We start from the raw sequence: 18,877 nt of genomic DNA, 5'->3' as shown, positions 1-18,877 counted from the left end.
AAATAGTTGCCCTCACTTGCAAATGAGGAGTTGCTGATTTAACTAGCATTTGCACACTGCTTCATTAAACTTATTTAAAAGAGGTTTTAACGTTTGATAGATGCGGGAACTAATGAAGAAAGCAATCGGAGCCGTCATACACCTTGCACATTAGAAAGCACTTTGGTGCAGATTATAATACTGGACGTACAAAGATAATCTAACACCAGTTGATTTACTTCATGCTGAAAACCTGAGAAGTGCATGTTCGCCAAAATAATCAATGGCAATAATGTTTACTATAGCACTACTTGAGTAGTGAGGGTCAATCCAAAAGAATGAATGAATGAATAGTGGTATGTTCATATAAAATTCACTACATAAATGAGACTGCATGTGCCAAGCTGGATAAATTAAAAACAGCATCAAAGCTAGGAAAGCATTTATATGAAGTTTAATTTTTTTCTAGTTTTTATAAACTTTGAAGGTTCTCAGTATAAAGAGAAACAACAGGTTTTAGAGATCTATCTATTTCAGATATTGTGATACACACCAAAGAACTTTAAATTTTTTTTCTAGGTTTTAAATCTTATATAAAAGTTTAAAACTTTCTACTAATAATGTTTAAGTCAAGCATTTCTAATATAGAACTTAAAAATACATGATTGAGTACCACAGTCCAACTACAGGTTAGCTTATGGGGCTAAGGAATTGTATTAGAAAGAAATATATGCAAGCATTTCAATTGTGCCAAATTCTTCCTTCTTCCCTTTCCTTCTCTCTCTCTCTCTCTCTCTCTCTCTCTCTCTCTCTCTCTCTCTCTCTCTCTCTCTCTCTCTCTCTCTCCCGGTTTTATTGTTATGTTTTTTCTAAATATAATATTTAATCAACGTTTAGAATACACTGTGTTTGGATCATATTCACTTCACTTCCTCCGTCTCCCCCAACTTCTCCCAGACTCATCCTTACCTCTTCACCAGCTCCCAAATTTGTGTTATCATTTTTAATTGTTTTTTTAAAAAAATAACTTCATATTGAGGACTGGTAATTTGTCTCAGCGTTAAGACCTCTTGTTTCTGTTGCAGAGGACCCAAGTGCAATTCCGTGTACTCATAGGGTGATTTACAACCCTCTATAATTGAGTCACAGGCATCTAATGTCTTCTTACCTCTGAAGTCACCGGACATGCATGTGTTACACATACATGCAGGCAAAACATACACAACCATAAATAATAAAATGAATCAAGGTTAAAAAATCATTAAGACGAATCTGTGGTGTCAACATACTCATGGGTGGGGGCCAGCCACTGGAGCATGGTTGGACTACCGGGGACCGCACCCTTAAAGAAAAACTGAGTCTCCCTCTCCCAGAAGCCAATAGCTGCAGATAGCTCCTCAGCTAGGGTCAGGGGCTTAAGAACCCCTCCCTTCCTCATGTTGACTGGCTTGCTTTTCACTGGTCTTGTGCAGGTGATCATAGCTGCTGTGAACTCATGAGCCCAGGGATTGGTCACGTCCACAAGACGATGTTTTGCTCTCATTCTTCCTGACCCCTGGTTCTTACAATCTTTCCCCCTCTCTTCCTGAGCCCTGTGGGGTCTGGGGTGGGGTGATACAGACGCACCATTTTTGTAGGTGTCTAAGATTTTAGATGAGGTGATATTGTGTGCCCAATATTTTGTTTTAAAATATTCAAGAGAGCTGGAAGGTGCGTTGGGCATGGAGCAAGAAGGTACTGAAAAGTAGATGACTGGATAAAGAGATGATCTCACTTTAAGTTATCTGAAAAGAAAGCTAAGTTAATAAGAAAGAAAGCTAATTATAAAGGTAGTCTGGAAAGGATTTGGAATAAAAAGACAAAATTAAAGGCATGTTTGGGAACTTAGTGGGAAATTCCAATGGGGAGTTCAAAGAGAAACAGGAAGCAAAGTGGTTGACAGCAATATGCTAATTGGTAGGGAAAGCGGCCACCAACTGGGGACTGGAATCCAGTAAGGGTTGCTTAGCCACCAACTGGGGATTGGAATCTACTTAGGGCTGGTTAGCCACCAACTGGGGACTGGAATCCAGTAAGGACTGATAACTCTAGGGGAAGAAACTGAGGCTGCCTGGCAGATGCTCTGATCTGACAATGCTTGGAGTGATAGCTAGGTATATTTGACAGAATCATGATGTCTAAGAGGCAGGTTTTCGTAGCACAAGGGTCTGAACACAAGACAGTGCTTGCAATGGTTTAAATGTAATGGAAGCCACTTAAGAAATGACCTGGCTATAAGATTTGAACCACCCCGAAAGTCTTAGAATGTCCCAGGATAAATGGGAAAACGTGTGCTATTGCTATTAAAATGGTATTTTAGGAGCAGAGCACTTTATCTGATGAGCATTTGCAATGGCTCTGAGCAACTGGCCCAAGTATAAACCGTGATAAATCACAATAATAAATTAAGATGATCCCAAGCAGGGATCTAGAAATTCCAGTTGAGAACGTAGGTAGTGCTTGGAGCTACAATGAGGTATTCTCCAAGAACTTGGACACAAGATTTCTCTTTGAGAATTGTTGTGAATTCTTAGTTTAAGATGTGTTACATTCATTTATGCTCTGGAATATTTGTTTAATGATGCAAAGATGTGTTACATTCTTTTATGTTGCATTTGTTTAACTCTGTGAAGCTGTGCCTGTCTGAAACACCTGATTGGTCTAATAAAGAGATGAATAGCCAACATCTAGGCATGAGAGGCATAGGTGGGGCTGCCAGGCAAAGAAAATAAATAGGAGGAGAAATCTAGGAAGAAGAACAAGAGAAGGAAGAAAAGGAGATGCAAAGGAGGATGCCAGGGGCCAGCCACCTAGGCACAGAGCCAGCCATAGCATCAGAAGGAAAGAAAGATATAAAAGATAAAGAAGGATAAAAAGTCCAGAAGCAAAATGCAGTTAAAGAGAAATGGGATAATTTTAGTTAGAAAAGCTGGCTAGAAACAGGCCAGGCTAAGGCTGGGCATTTATAAGTAAGAATCAGTCTTCTCATGTGTTTATTTGGAAGCTGGGTGGTGGGCCACAAAGCAAACAACAACAATAACTACTACAGAGAATGAAATCAATGAGGTCTATTTGTATGGATGGGATTAGCGAGCTCAGGAGGGGCCTCTTGGCGACACAGTCAGGAAGAGACTGTGAAGGTGAGCTGGATGTCCCCCCCCCCCCGCCCCCGGAAGTGAGGTTAGGATATGGCAGCAATAGGGGAGGGTGGAATATAACCAATAATAATAATATCCCTTCTCTAAAAGCCAGAGCAGAAACTTGGGCAGAACAACCCCAAATGATGACGTATGACTTATCATTTTATTATAAATAGATAAATGATTATTGTAATTTATATCAAAGTTGTATTTAGATAGCACAATTTGTATAGCTCTCCCTACATAATACATACAAAAATGTGTTTTGCTGACCATAGAGTTACGGGTTTTAAGCAGGATGTGAAGGGGTAGAACCATTCCCTGACATAGACACCTTCCTTATCATAGGAAAAACCCACAGATACTAAAAATACTTAGCTGGAAAGAGAAGCCATAGGTGAGACCTGACAATTGTTTTTCAGATGTTTGAAGGTTTTTCTCATAGGAACTGAGGCCGGATCTCAATGGCTGAGAACAGAGACTAGAACAAAGAATGAGTAAAATATTTGAATAGTAGGATTTCTTCTGGGTAAAAGGAGGTATGTCTTAGGGCTATGTCTTAGGGCCTTTTCCTGTAACTGTGATTAAACCTCTGGCAAAAGCAACTTAAGGGAGAAGGGTTTAATTTGATTTACAGTTCCAGGGCACTGTTTGTCATGGCTGAGGGGTTCTGGTGGGAGGAACTTGAAGCAGCGTCATCCAGCTGTATCCAAAGTTGGGAAGGAGAAAACAATGAACATGTGAGCTCTGCTAGCTTTCTTCTTTTTTTTGTAGTTGGGAACCCAAGCCCAGGGAACGGTGACAAGCATTATTAGGGTGGGTCTGTCCCACATCAATCCATCTGATCAAGCCAGTTCCTCACAGACATGCTCAATGAACCTAATCTAAATAGCTCACACGCGTGCTTGGAGGTCGGAAGATTACAGATCTTCCAACAGTTGTTGGAAGAGCTGGGTCTTTGTCAAGATTCTTGAGTCTTAAGCAGCAGTGTAAGTCTGGATAATCATAAAAGGATGATGATGGTGGTGGTGGTGGTGTTGGTATTGGTGGTGGTGCACATAATTGAAAGCAAAGTGGGAAGTACCTAACTTCAGAAGAAAGAGGGAACATGACAGACACAGCTTTAGAGAACATAGAACCAAGTACTACCTGTTCAGGCTGCTAACAACAAGATAAATCGCTCCCTGCTGATTTCTTTCTCAGAACTACTGGGGGACTAAATTCCAAATGCTAAGCTTAGATGAAGGATCTTGCTCTTTCCCATCCTTCTGTTGGGAGCAGAGTAGGAGCAATCCATGGTAGGAGCTTTGCTGAGAGCCCCATCAAAGAGCCTTGTGACACAGAGACAACAGTTAACAAGGAGAAGTCTAAGAGGGCAGAATAACATAAGAACAGCATTCCCAGCCCCACTATTGAGCAAGCAGAAGTGGCCATTTGTCCAGAGTCTTAAAAAAGAGATCAGTGCCGGAAAGATGTGGGAAAAGGCAGTTCAGAAGGAAACTTCTAGTTCTATTCTTGAAGAATTGAGAATAAGAATTAATTACTGTGGTCCAGTGTCATCAAGACAGGTCCAGGTTCTGCAAGGGAGACCTGGACCATATCATGAGAATGTATTTAACACAGGCAATAGGCAAGTCAGCCAAGATGGCACAGCAGACTAACAGGAAAGGCAAGGGAAGGGTGACTGGCACCAGTTCCCCTAAGCTTGACACATGTAAACAGTAAGTCGCCATGTTACTTCTGCTCCTTGGAGATGGGTAGAGGGAGTCAATGAGACAGAAGTTAACAAAGAAGAGCTGGGAACTGTCAGCTCGGTGGGATGTTCACTAGAGTGCTGCTAGACTCAAGTCACACCCTCACTGAACCAGTGGAGACATATAACAGGCCCGGTCCTAAAGTCCTTCATCTGACATCTATGTGTAGGGCGGGTTGAAGGAAATCAAGGAAAGCATAGGCTACTAGTGACCTCTGCTGGAAACAGCACAGGCTTTCGGGACCTTAGTCTGAGTAGGTTTGTTTTTCCAAGGAAGGCAAAAAGCAATGACATATTCAGCCAGTTTATTTCTAGAAGAGTGAACGAGGACTGGACAAAAACAGCACAGAAACACTACCCAGAGAGTGAAAATGTGCTTGCAATACTCTATGTTTTGAGTCAGATGAAGTTGATTAATGGTCTGGGAAAAGTATGAACAAGTGATTGCTGTCAAAGAAGAATGTTAGGGAAATGACCCATTGGCTAGTGGGGGGATTAGTACATTAAAAGAGTAAAGAGCAGGGGCTGGAGAGATGGCTCAGTGGTTAAGCATTTGACTGCTCTCCCAGAGGACCCTAGTTCAATTCCCAGCAACCACATGATGGCTCACAACCATCTGTAACGGGATCAGATTCCTTCTTTGAGTGTGTGTGAAGATAGAGCACTCATACACACAAAATACATGAATAAATATATCTTAAAAAAAGAGTGAAGGGCAAATGAATATGATGACAGGCGTGTGGAGCAAGCCTTGAGGCTTGTCGGTGCTCCTTTCAAAAGCCTCACGGAAGAGTCTGCTACATGTCAATGTCGCGAACCCCACACCGTCTCCCTCCCAAGGGGTGTCAGTGCTTAAGCGTGGGCAAACATTATTGAGTTGTGAGCATGTGGGCATGACAGGCATTTAGTCCGAGGTCTTTGAAGTAGGACTAATCTCAAGGAAGGTCCGAGCCCAACCAAGAAGGTCAATACCAAGCCACACCAGGTATTGCACACATCTCTACTTTTGGACGCATTTTCAGAATGTATGATTTTGACACGGAGGCAAAACAAAGGAGGGGGGAGGGCTCGATTGGGATCTTAAAGGTATGTGCCCATATTTGGGACTAATCGCAGAGTTGAATTAAATGGAGACTGGAGGGTAGAAAATGAAGCAAAGAAAAGATTTTTTTTTTTTTTTTTTTTTTTTTTTTTTTTTTTTTTTTTTTTTACAGAGAGCGAGGCGATGCATAAGTAAACAGAACCAGCATCATCAGGCCCTGGGCGACTGTCATTTCTGGCAGCAGCGCCCCGGCAGTCCGTGTCTCGGATTACCAGTGTGCCAGAGGTGTCACCTGCCTTCCTTCATTATTCAGCCGCCGCCACCCTGCTTTGTTTGCTGATGTAGTTGTGCAGCTTGGCAGGTCTGCTTTCCTTAAATTTGTTGCCACCCCTCTTCTCCGTGACATTTCAAGGATGTAAAAATAGCCCCCAAAGAATCCATTTGTGAGACTTCCACTCTCGTTTCCATTTCCAGCATTCGGGTCTCTGTGAGTGGGCGAAAGCTGGCCTAAGATAATGGCTTGTTCGGTTTTATTTTTCTAAGATACCAATTAAACCTCACATTCCACAAACCACTGGCCTTTCCCCTTCCCTTTGCTGGGAGGCATATAGTCTTTGGCTCTGAGACGGGCCACCCGAGAGGTCTGTTCTACCGAGCAATTTACTCACCAAAGATGAGCTAATGACTTTAATCTGCTCCAAAGCTTCCGTCAGGCTGTCTTCAATCTCAGCATCATCTAAAGAGAAGAGGTCCCCAGCTCTGGAGAGATCCTTTTGTCCCAAAACCAGTCTGAAAAGCTGATGCATTGTGGGTTGGATCATTTGGCTTTCTGTGGACCCAGGGCCATGTTCAGCTCAGGGCTAGAGAGAGACAACCATGTTGCAGTAGGTACACTTCATATCCCAGGAAGGGCCTTTGTTCTTCAGACTTTGGGGTCTCCCTTGGCAGTCTCTGTAAGGGGAACAAGTGACAGGGTGTAGACAGTGCCAGAGTGGCAGAGGGTGTGAGCTCAGAGTGTGACCTTGGTGGGGGGGGGGGCAGGGAGGGGAGGGAAAAGCAGAGGGAGAGGGAAATGGGGGGGAGGAGAATTGGAAACACGTTCATAGAGTAATTAGCTCTTGTTCGGTGGTATTTGAAGGAGCTCTTTCTTTATTTTTCTTTTTATCTCAGAAAAATCTTTCTTTCAGAAAGTATCAGGTTTCTGCAGACTTTAATTGGAAGCTTTGAAAGAGCAACACAAGACTCACACACATTCCCCTGGTGTGCCTTTCCTACACCCCCACCCCGCTTTGCTCCACGAGGGAGGGAAAGAAGTGAAAGAGCAGGGAACGAGTCTAGAGCTGGCTAGATTCTCGGCAAGCAGAGCCCACGGGAATCAAGCGCAATGGAGGACAGCATAGGAAACACCTTTCAGAACCCATGCCTGGTGCCCCTTCCTCCAGAACCTGACACAGAAATGAGTTCTCTCTCTTGGCTGCATGAGCCAGCTATGTGGCAACAGAAATCCCCCCTTGCTTCCGTCTACAAAGTTATCTCCCCACTTCAAGCCTGTGCGCTCTCCAGCCAAATAGCAATGAGATAAAGGGCTTGGCCTCGGTATGTGGGTCAGGAAGGTTTCTACTGAAGTTGAACTTGAGTGCTGACATTGAACACGATAGCACTGCAGCGCAGGCTAAACAGGAAGGTCTTTGGGATCAGGTAGCTTCCCTCTGTTACTCAGCTGGATTAATATAGTTTCGTGTCACTTCTCCACCACGTAACAGTTCACAGAGAATAGAGCAAGGGGACAAGTTGGGTACCTGGTTATTCTCTTCAGTTCCCTTCTGAAGCTAATGAAATTACAGAGTGTTTGCATTACCAGATACTTTAGCTGTCCTTTGGAGGCCAGGGGTGTTTGATGACTTCCCCAAAGTCCCTTAGGAGCCGCTATGGGGCGAATCTCCTGTTTTGGGATGAGCGGATTTTCACCACCATCTGCAGTGAAGTGCAACCCCTTCATGCATGCCAGCAATTTATAAATGCAGTCACTTTCTCAGAGAATAAGAGCCCATAGTGACTTAACAAGAGCAGTGGGTGATTCTGGCCATTATTCCAGTGCAAATGAGTTCCCTGGAATGAGAGGGAGAAGAAAGAGGACCCAATGGTCCCTGGGATACTCTCAGATCTCCCCTGGGAACTACTGTTATGGGAACACTTCTCTATGCTGTATGCAGCCTTTAAGTTCAAGAGCCTTACTCTCTGTTTACTGTGGCATCTAGACACAAGCCGAACCGTTCACAGGATGTTCAGGTCAATCTATATGCGGTATTTCAGTTATTCACGGGCCATTTTTAATTTCAATGGCATTATAACTCTGTTGATGTACAATTTTTTATACTATCTTCCAGCTTTCCCTCTGGCCAGGGAAACGGGTAGACTAACACACCAGATCCCCACCTCTCCATCAGTTCCTCCAAATCCAATCCCCCAGTCTCATCTTGAGCACTACAGCAGACCACCTGATAAGCACCAAGCCCCACTTCTAAGAGCCTTCATCTGCAATGGACTACACAGATGTTTCCCTCCTAAACCCCCCACCCCTCCCCAACTGCTTCAGGGAAGCAGGTAGGCTAACTGTAGATCATCACTTCTCCTGTTCCTTCAACCCCAGTGCCCCAGCCTCATCCCCAGCCCTGCCACAGAACACTGCTGTAGCGTCCCTTCCCCTCTTCCCTCCTCTCCTGTGTAGATCCTATAATTATTCTTCTCTCCACCTCCCTCTCTAAACTATTTGCTTTGTCCCAGCCCCTACTCCAGCAGGCACTCCTGAGAACCCACAGGATACTCGGATGAGGTGAGCAGGTAGGCTAACTGAAAATCTTCATCTCTCCTTCCATTTCTCCAAGCCCAATTCCTCAGCCTTACCCCCAGCACCCCCAGCTCTACAGAAGACCTTCTGTTCTGGCCTCTCCTCACTCTCTGACCCCGTTCCCAGGGGACTAACTAAACAGGTCCTGCTGGAGTATCCTGCTTTCTTCGCTCCTGTGAACACCCTCAGCCCACCCCAACCTATCCCCATTCTGAAATGTCAGTTCCCAACACCCAGAAAGATATTTTACCTTGAACCCCCAGTAACCACACCTATGAGGACCCCAGAAGAATTTTCTGCCAGGCAACATACAGCCACTACACTCTCCTAAGGACCAGAGAGGGCAATAGAAACCAAGGAACAAAATGTCCCACCTACAAAACCAAGACCAGATATCAGCACCTAGAATTACAATCTTCCCTACCCCCGATGCCCAGACTCCAGTGTCTGGCACAATCAATAACAGTTAGGACAACATGTCTTCACTAGAATCCAGCAATCCTGCCAGAGCAGGCCCTGAAGAATCTGACATAGCTGAAGCACACAAGAAATATCTTAAGACAGGCTTTATGAATATGATATTTTAAAAAGGAAATGAATAAATTCCCCAGAGAAGTCTATAAAAACACAAACAACAGTTGAAAGGAAATGAATGAAACCGTTCAAGACCTGAAAGTGGGAAGAGATCAATAAAGAAAACCCAAACTGAGAGAAATCTAGAAATGAAAAGTTTAGGAACTTGTATGGAAAACAAAGAAGCAAGCTTCACCAACAGACTATGAGAGATGGAAGAGGGAATTTCAGGCACTGAAGATACAATGGGAGAAATGGATGCTCTGGTCAAAGAACTGTGACATAAAACATCCAGGAAATCTGTGACACTATGAAAACACCAACTCTAAGAACAATAGAAATAAAGGAAGGAGAAGAAACACAGGTCAAAGGCAGAGAAAATATTTTCAACAAAAGCATAGAAAAAAAATTTCCCTAACTTAAAGAAGGAAAGGCCTATCAAGGTACAAGAAGCTTACAGAAAACCAAATAGGCTGGACCGGGAAAGATATTCCAAACATTAAACATACAGAGGAAAAAAGAATATTAGTAATATCAAGAGGAAAAGACCAAGTAACACTGAGATGACTAGTTTTATTGTTAACTTGAATAAATTTATAATTAGCTGAAACCCCCCAAATGACTGCACACACATGTGAGGGATTTTTGCATAACTAAGTCATTTGAAGTTGGAAGATCCACTTCTAATCTGGATCTTTGAGGTGGGAAGCTGTATCTTTAATTCAGATATTTTGAGGTGGGAAGACCCACCTCTAATCTGGGCTATACCTTCTGCTGGAAGCCTATATAGACCCTTGGAAGAAGCAAACCTAGCTCTTATCCTGCTTGCTCATGCTCTCACTAGCAAATCCATCTGTCACTGGCATTATATCCTACTTTCCAGGATTCAAGCATATACTGAAGACCAGCTTGAAGACAGCCATCTTAGTGGACTGAATAGTTACTGGATTCTTCGACCTTCTGTCAATAGGTAGCCATTTTTGTATTAGCTGGACCACAGAGTGTAAGTCATTCTAACAAATCCCCCCTCCTCTCTCTCATAACCTTGACTAATGTAAACATCTATGCTCCAAACACAAGGGCACCCAAGGTTTTAAAAGAAATACTCATACAGCTTAAATGACATATTTACCCTCACACATTGATAGTGGGAGACTTCAGTACCTCAGTCTTGCCAATAGACAGGTCATCCAGACTAAAACTAAACAGAAAAATGCTGGAGCTAACTGATGTTATAAACAAATGGACCTAATAGTCATTTACAGAACATTTCACCCAAACACAAAAGAATAGACCTTCTTCTCAACACATAATGGAACTGCCTCCAAAACTGACAATACACTCAGACACAAACCAAGTCTCAACAGATACAAGAAAATTGGAATAACTCCCTGCATCCTATCAGACCACCAAGTGCTAAAACTGGAGATCAACAGCAGAAAGCTTACAAAATCATGAAACGGAACAACTTTCTACTGAATAAAACATGGTCAAGACAGAAATCAAAGACTCTGTAGAATGGAATAGAAATGAGTACACATCATACCCAAACTTAAAAGGCAAGGTCACAGCAGTAAGTGCCTACGTAAAACAACTGGAGAGATTTATAGCAACTTAACTACATATCTAAAAGCTCCAGAACAACAGCAACAAAATCACATCCAAGAGGAGTAGATGGTAATAAATAATCAGACTTCTAGGTGAACAACAACAAAAAACCAATACAAAGAATCAATGAAATGAAGAGTTGATTCTTGAGAAAAATCAGTAAAATTGACAAGCCCTAACTAAAAGGCAGAGCGAGAATATACAAATTAACAAAACCAGAAATGAAAGGGGAGGCACAACAACAGACACTGTGGAAATCCAGAGAATCATAAGTACTTGCTTTAAAAAAAAAATCTATAATCTATCAAATTGGAAGATCTAAAGGATATCTTTTTTTTTCTTTTTTTTTTCTTTTTTTGGTTTTTCGAGACAGGGTTTCTCTGCAGCTTTTTTAGAGCCTGTCCTGGAACTAGCTCTTGTAGACCAGGCTGGCCTCGAACTCACAGAGATCCGCCTGCCTCTGCCTCCCGAGTGCTGGGATTAAAGGCGTGCGCCACCACCGCCCGGCAGGATATCTTTTTCAATGCATCTCTCTCACCAAAGTGAAATCAAGATTAGATAAGCAATTTAAACAGATCTATAACCCCGAGTGAAATAAAAGCAATCATTCAAAGTCTCCCAACAAAAATAAAACAAAAATGCCCAGAGCCAGATGGTTTTCATGCAGAAATCTACCAAGGTTTCAAAGATGAGTAAATGCCAATATTTTTCAATTTATTCCACAAAAACTCAGAATAAACATTTCCTAATTCATTTTTATGAGATCACAGTTACCCTGATATCCAAACCACATAAAGACCCAACAAAAAAGAGGTATAGACCTATTTCCTTTATGAACACAGATGCAAAAATATTCAATAAAGTACTTGCAAACCTAATAAAAGAACACATCAAAAAGACCATCCACCATGATCAAATAGGTTTCAATCAAGATATGCAGGAATGATTCAATATATGAAAATTTATCAAGGTATTCCACCATATATAAAAAACCGAAAGGCCAAAAGCATATGATCATCTCAATAGAAGCAGAAAAGGCTTTTAACAAAAATTTTCAATCCCTCTTTAAGGGAGAAGTCTGGAGGAGATTAGGGATGCAAAGGATATGCCTCAGCATAATAAGACAGTTTACAGCAAGCTCATAGCTAGCATCAATTTAAATGGAGAGAAAAAGCAATTCCACTAAAATCAGGAACAGACATGTTTGTATACTCCATAACTATTTAATATAGTACTTGAAGTCTTAGCTAGAGCAATAAGTCAACTGAAGGAGATCAAGGGGCTACCAACTGGAAAGGAAGACATCAAAGTATCTTTATTTGTGGATGATATGATAGTATGCATAAATAACCCTAAAAATTCCACCAGAGAACTCCTATAGTTGACAAACACTTTAGTACAGTAACTGAATATAAAATTAACTCATAAAAATCAGTAACCCTTCTATATACAAATGACAAATGGACTGAGAAAGAAATAAAGAAAACATCTTTCACAATGGCCTCAAATAATACAGTTTTGGGGTAATACCAAGAAAGTGAGACTTATATAAAAACTTCAAGTCTTTGAAGAAAGCAATTAAAGAAGATATCAGAAGATGGAACGATCTCCCAGGCTCATGGATCAGTAGGATTAACTTAGCAAAAATGGCCATCCTACCAAAGGCAATCTACATTTAATGAAATCCTCATCAAAGTCCCAACACAATTCTCCACTATTTCAGCTTTGTATTTTCAGCTTTGTATGGAAACACACATACAACATACAAACAAAAAGAAGATAAAACAAAAACAACAGCAACAAAGAAAAAAAAATGAAAAGAAAACCCAGAATAGCTGAAACAATCCTGAATAATAAAAGAACTGCTAAAGACATCACCATTCCCAATTTTAAGCTGTGCTACGAAGCTATAATAATGAAAACAGCATGGTATGGGCATAAAATTGACATATTGATCAACAAAATAGAATTGAATACCCAGACACAATTCCGAACCTATAAACACCTAATCTTTGATAAAGAACTCAGAAATGAACACTGGAAAAAAGACAGCGTCTTCAACAAAATGGTGCTGGTCAAACCGGATGGCTGCGTGTAGAAGAATCCAAATACAACCATACTTTTCACCCTGCGCAGAAACTCAACTCCAAATGGATGAAAGACCTTAATATTGTAAAACAAAACACACAGAACCCGGTGGAAAAGAAAGTGGGGCATAGCCTTGAACTCATTGGCAAAGGAGAATATTTTCTGAACAGAACCCCATTAGTTCAGGCACTGATATCAACAGTTAATAAATGGGACCTCATGAAACTTCTTCATGCGAAAGAACACCATCAGCTGGACAAAGCAGCAGCCTCCTATAAAATAGAAACAGGTTTTGCTGTTATTTTGCTTTGTTTCAAACAACTGCACACACGATAGAGGGTGTGGTGGTTTGAAAGAAAATGGCACCCAAAGGGAGGGACACTTTAGAGGATGGGCTTTGTTGGAGTAAGCGTGGTTTTGTGAAAGGAAGTGTGTCACTATAGGAGTGGGCTTTGAGGTCTCCTGTACTCAAGCTACTCCCAGTGAGACAGACCACTTTCTGTTGCCAGCAAGGTGTAGACAGTACCATGTCCGCCTGCATGGCACCATGCTCCCCATCATGATGATAATGGCCTGGACCTCTGAGGCTGTAAGTCACCACCTCAATTCAATGATTTCCTTAAAAGAGTTGTCATGGTCGTGATGTCTCTTCACAGCAATAGAAACCCTAAGACAGAGAGTTAATATTCAAAATATATAAAGAAATTAAGAAACTAGATAACAAGAAACAAATAATCCAGTTAAAAATGGGGTACGGATCCAAAGAGAAAATTCTCAATAGAGGAAGCTCAAATGGCTGAGAAACACTTAAATCAATTTCAACATCCTTAGCTACCAGGGAAATGCGCATCAAAAGTTCTTTGAGATTTCATCTAACGCCTGTCAGAACACAAGTGACAGCCCATGCAGGGGAGAATATGGAGTAAGGGGAACACTCGTCCATTGCTGGTGGGCATGCTAACTTATACAGCTACTATGGAAATTAGTGTGTTGGTTCCCCAGGAAGATGGGGATTGATCTATGTGAAGATCCAGCTATACCACTTTTGGGCATATGCCCAAAGGATTCATCCTACAACAAAGTCACTTACTCAGCTATGTTCATCGTTGCTCTATTCACAGTAGCCAGAAACTGGAAACAACCTAAGTATCCCTCAACAGAAGAATGGGTAAAGAAAATGGACATTTACACAATGGAGTATTTAAAAATACCATTTAAAAGTGATATTGTGAAATTTTAATGGCAAATGGATGGAACTAGAAAAGTTCATTCTGGGTGATATAGCCCAGAACCAGAAGGACAAATACAGTGTATATTTGCTTATATGTGGATATGAGCTATTAAATCAATGATAATAAAGCTGCAACCCATAGTACTATAAGAGGCTAGGTACAGAGGAAGGGACTAGAGGGTACAGATAGATCTTGTTAGGAACGGGAAATAAAATAGGTAATTGTGGATGGATGGGGGGCTGTGTAGGAGGATAAATTGGGGGAAAGGAGAAGAGAGGGGATTGAGGGAAGGAATACGGTGAGAGGTAGTTAAAATTAAGGGGCATTGAGGGGCAGTATGGCAACCTAATATAGAAGAAACTTTTTAAAATGTGTATAAATATGAAGGCTATATAAATGATATCGCCCAAATAATGAGGGAGACAGAGTCCCACCTGACTGTCTTGTCACCAAATGAGGCTTCCAGTACCAAGGTTGGGTTATATCTAATCGAGATATTTGCCAAAGTAGTCCCATGGGAATTCCCAAACGACCCAGGCTGTTGCTGAGGTAATAGGTTGCTCTCCACAGATTGACAGCAAGGTCCCATTGCTGAAGACACCACCCACACAACTCATTGAACACAGAGAAGTCGAGTTGGTGCCAAGTAAATATACGGCCACTATTAGGAACAACTCTCCTAAAGCGGCGATTCTCAACTTGTGGGTCTTGACCCCATTGAGGATGAATGACCCTTTCACAGGGGTCACCTAAGACAATCACAAAACACCAGTATTTATATTATGATTCATAACAGTAGCAAAATTACGGTTATGAAGTAGCAATGAAAATAATTTTATGGTTGGGGGTCATCACAACATGAGGAACAGTATTAAAGGGTCCCATCATTAGGAAGGTGGAGACCCACTGCTCTAGAATAATGCTAACATTTGGGAATGAAGGTGTGGGCAGAGCGAGGGAGTAGAAACACGACTGCATCTTCCCTCCTGCATCCTTGCTCATTGATACCCTGGAGTTCAGAAGAGCCAGGGAGCAGGACAATCAGAAGAAAGAGGAGCTCTGGAATTTATAAGGAGTGGTGGAGAAACTTTGAGGGGAAGGGGAAGGGCAGAGTGAGTGTATCCCAAAATAGTATGCCCCCTGGAAAAATGAGTGACCTGCAATATCTTAAAAGGTTAGTTCTCTTTTAACATATCCTTTTTCCAGTTGCAGATATATCAAGAGATAATCTCCACAAAATAATAGCCAGAAACATAGACGGGGATAGTGTAATGGTCTGCTCTGTCCCTTTAAGAGACAAGCCACGCCCACTCCCTCCCCCAACCACCAAGGCAAGCTGATCTTCAGCCTCCAGCCCCAGTCCCTTTTCTCTCCCCCAGGAGGCTGCTTCTGCCTTCCTCCATTCCCACTGCCACCACTTGGGGGTCCACACACAGCATTTTTACTGAATCCATTATAGATAGAAATAAGTTTTTTTCTCTAGACATTAGACAATGTCTGCACATCATAGAGAGACTGGGCTGCCACAGACACATCAGAGATGGGATCTGAAAGGGGGCAGAAGTACATCCTATGGAGAGGAGCACCCAGGGTGGTGGTTCCCTGAGCTCCATTACACTCTACACGATGCCTGTGCTGGAGCCTCACAGGCGTGCTTCCGACTTGATATACTCTTCTTAAGTCCCCTTCATGTGAAAACATTTTGAGCACCATGATGTTTGTACTGATTACCAGGTTGATGGGACTGAAACCCACCGTGGAAACTAATCTCTGGGTACATCTTTGAGGAATTACCCAGACTAGATCAGCCGAGGTGAGACGACCCATTTTCTATCTGGGTGGCCCCACTCCTTGAGCTGGGGTTCCATACTGAATACAACGGAGCAACCTGTTTCCTGCCTCTACATGCCACGTGACCTGCTGCCCCCTGTTCCTGATGCCATACTCGACTGTGTTCCCGGAGCTGTAAGCTGAAAGAAGCCCTTCCTCCTTAAAATGGCGATGGACCTCAATAGTCCGCTCTGTGGAGACGATCTAGAGAAAGCCTCCGCCAGAAAGAGTGAGGGGGTCAAAGGCAGGCCTCCTTTAGCAGACTATACTAAAAGCTCAGTAGAGGAAATGGCATTTGAGCAGCATCATTTTGGGCACCAAGATGTTTACAGATTTCACTCAACATGCATGTGCTAATCTCAGAGCCAGGGATGCTTTTTTATGTGAGGATGGGATTCTTGGCTAGGCTGTTGTAGGACCACAGGTGCATACTTTTCCTTGTGTCATCTACAAAAAGGGGACTATTCTACCAGGCTATATTAAAGATCAAAGTTGATGATGTGTAAAAGATCCCTTTGTTAAAGGAGACTATTGGGATTAAAAAAATAATACCCCCAAATGAAGGTGCTAGAAGCTGCCTGGAGTAAAGTTTTACCATGACTTTGTGTCCTCCTTGATTCCTTTTCTCCTCCCCCTCCCCGTGGAAAAAGCAAGGCACAGAAACTAGAATCTCTCTTCTCTAGGGTAGATCTCTGAAACCAGAACCCCTTTCCGCAAGGCAAACCCCAAAGGCAAGGAACAACATTCCAGTCTTCTCTTGCCTTTCTGTGTTGGCGCCAGGTTTGGCATTCTCTACCATAGCTTCCCCGATGGTAAAACTTTCTGTGTCCCGTAACCAAGAAGGCATGCTGCACAGAGGAGTGAAGAAAGCTCTGAAGAGAAAGCCCTTGCTGGGCTTCCCCAGTCAGCCTGCTGGTGTTATATCAGGCCCTTTCCGTCCAGTCAGACTTCCATGTGGCTCTTTATATGAGCATCACTGAGCCTAAGTTTGAAAAATGAACAGTTCACTCTGAGTTTATGGGTCTTCAACTTGAAAGCTCTTGTATTACATAGAACGGTGATCTAATACTCCCTCCTTTGCCTGTCTTTTGATAAAGGGTGTCAGACACGATAGGCAAGAAATAAAACCCCCGTCTTTCTCCCTACAGAACCAGGAGCTGGTGTCTGCCGTGTTCGAGCGTTATTCTGAGTGTTTCTCAAGTTTTGAGTCATGTGATTAGGAGAAGCCATGCGATGAAAACCTGACGCTAAGAGATAAAGATAAGCAGGAGCTCGGATGCCCCAAGAACAGTTGCGGAGCTAGAACAGAAATCTATAGGTCTCCAGGCACAAAGCACTTCCAGGACCTTTGGAAGTCAGTCATAGATACCACACATAGAGTCACAGACAGCACACATAGTTGGAGCTGCTTCCCATTCCCCTCACAAAGGAAGGAGTGTTCCACTCTGGTTGCATTACCATACTTGTTAATTATGACTGAGCTGCCTCCCCATCCCTTCACTGAAGGGTTTTTTGTTGTTTTGTTTTTTTTTTTTTGTCTTTTTTTTTTTTCTGAGTTAGGATTTGGCAAAGCATTTATTTATTTTCTGGTCAATGTTTTGCTTAGATGTCTGGTTTCTCTTGCTTGTTTATTTTGTAACCGAAGCTGAACCCATGGCCTGAGCCTGGTCGAATCTGCCTCACCTGTACTACTTACCTTTCTAGAAACTGTAGTACTGTGTAGCAGATATATGCATATATGTACATGCACCGTAGGCACATATGCGCACGCATGAAACACGCGTGTGCATATGTGTGCATACACAAGTCCCTTCTGTGCGCTAAGCTCTGGGCTAGACACTTCTCAGTACCCCCACTAGCCTTGCAGGTGGGTAGAGAGCAGCGCCCATTCATTTCTTTAAATGCCGTGCCTGAGGTGACGCAAAACCAAGAAGAGATCTGTTTTATAAATCGTCTTTTTAACTCTGCTTTTTCCATTTCTCTTCATTTGCTCCCCTCGATGGCTTAGGGAACCTATCTTGGGACCTACGCTCTTTCATTAGTTTTAAATTTGTTTGTTTTTGAGGAGGTACCAGTTGGTTGACAAGTTAACTTTCAAAAAAAAAAAAAAAAAAAAACAAGCGGGACAAAAAGAGGAATGATTCTGTGTGGAGCGGCCCATTTCAGGAGTCGCAGCTGTCCCCGCAAACTCAGTTTACCTGCGTGCTACTCCTCCAAGGCTCACTTGCTGTCACTGGCCGAAAGCTTCTAGCGGGAGGCGGACGGTCAGCGTCAGCGCAGCTCAGAGAACCCGCAGCTGTCCACCCTCCGGAGCGGCGAGGAGGAATTCTCGGAATGTGGCGGAAGCCACCGGCTGCTCCCGGGACGGGTCAGGTGACTGGCTCGCAGGGCGAGCTACCTCCAAGCACAAAGGCAGCTCCAGGAAGGGCGAGCCGTGGCCGACCGAGAAGACAGAACGCCCTGTGTTCGTGGAAATCTACACTTTCCCTTCCGAGATTGGGTGGGGGTGGGGAAGCCACGCAGGAAGCCGGTCTGGTAGGCAGGCCAGGTTGGAGCAGGTGATGGGATGGCCGCGGCCCAGCGGAACACACGAGTTTCAAAACACCTCCCCAGTGAGACACGCGAGTTCAAAACACCCAGCCTTGTCTGGGTAGAGTCACTGCCTGGGGGAAATGGTCTTCTCGCCAGTCCTCTAGCAAGTTTAAGGATGTAGGGAGTAGCTAGCGGACTGAACAAAACTCGCTC

The 18,877-nt window shown here is 43.0% G+C and overlaps 1 protein-coding gene across 7 annotated transcripts in view; it reads right to left on the bottom strand.

Annotated features, from left to right (window-relative positions):
- Positions 1 to 18,653, bottom strand: part of Veph1 (ventricular zone expressed PH domain containing 1) — a 192,238-nt gene extending 173,585 nt beyond the window's left edge. For 3 of the 7 annotated variants that reach the window (XM_038347917.1, XM_038347920.1, XM_038347921.1), the window contains exons 1-2: positions 18,331 to 18,650; positions 6,622 to 6,904 (exon numbers count right to left, since the gene is read on the bottom strand). In XM_038347917.1, coding sequence (XP_038203845.1) covers positions 6,622 to 6,774 — 153 coding nt within the window. In that variant the 5' untranslated portion in view covers positions 6,775 to 6,904; positions 18,331 to 18,650. Of the gene's footprint in view, positions 1 to 6,621; positions 6,905 to 18,330 lie in introns of all 7 variants that reach the window. The other 4 variants (XM_038347916.1, XM_038347918.1, XM_038347915.1 and 1 more) reach the window with 3 other exon arrangements.
- Between the last annotated feature and the right edge of the window lie 224 nt (positions 18,654 to 18,877).

Source organism: Arvicola amphibius, chromosome 11 (assembly GCF_903992535.2).
Source record: "Arvicola amphibius chromosome 11, mArvAmp1.2, whole genome shotgun sequence".
Taxonomy (NCBI): Eukaryota; Metazoa; Chordata; class Mammalia; order Rodentia; family Cricetidae; genus Arvicola; species Arvicola amphibius.
Note: the sequence above shows the minus strand (reverse complement) of the source record. Positions and strands in the feature narration are given on the sequence as shown.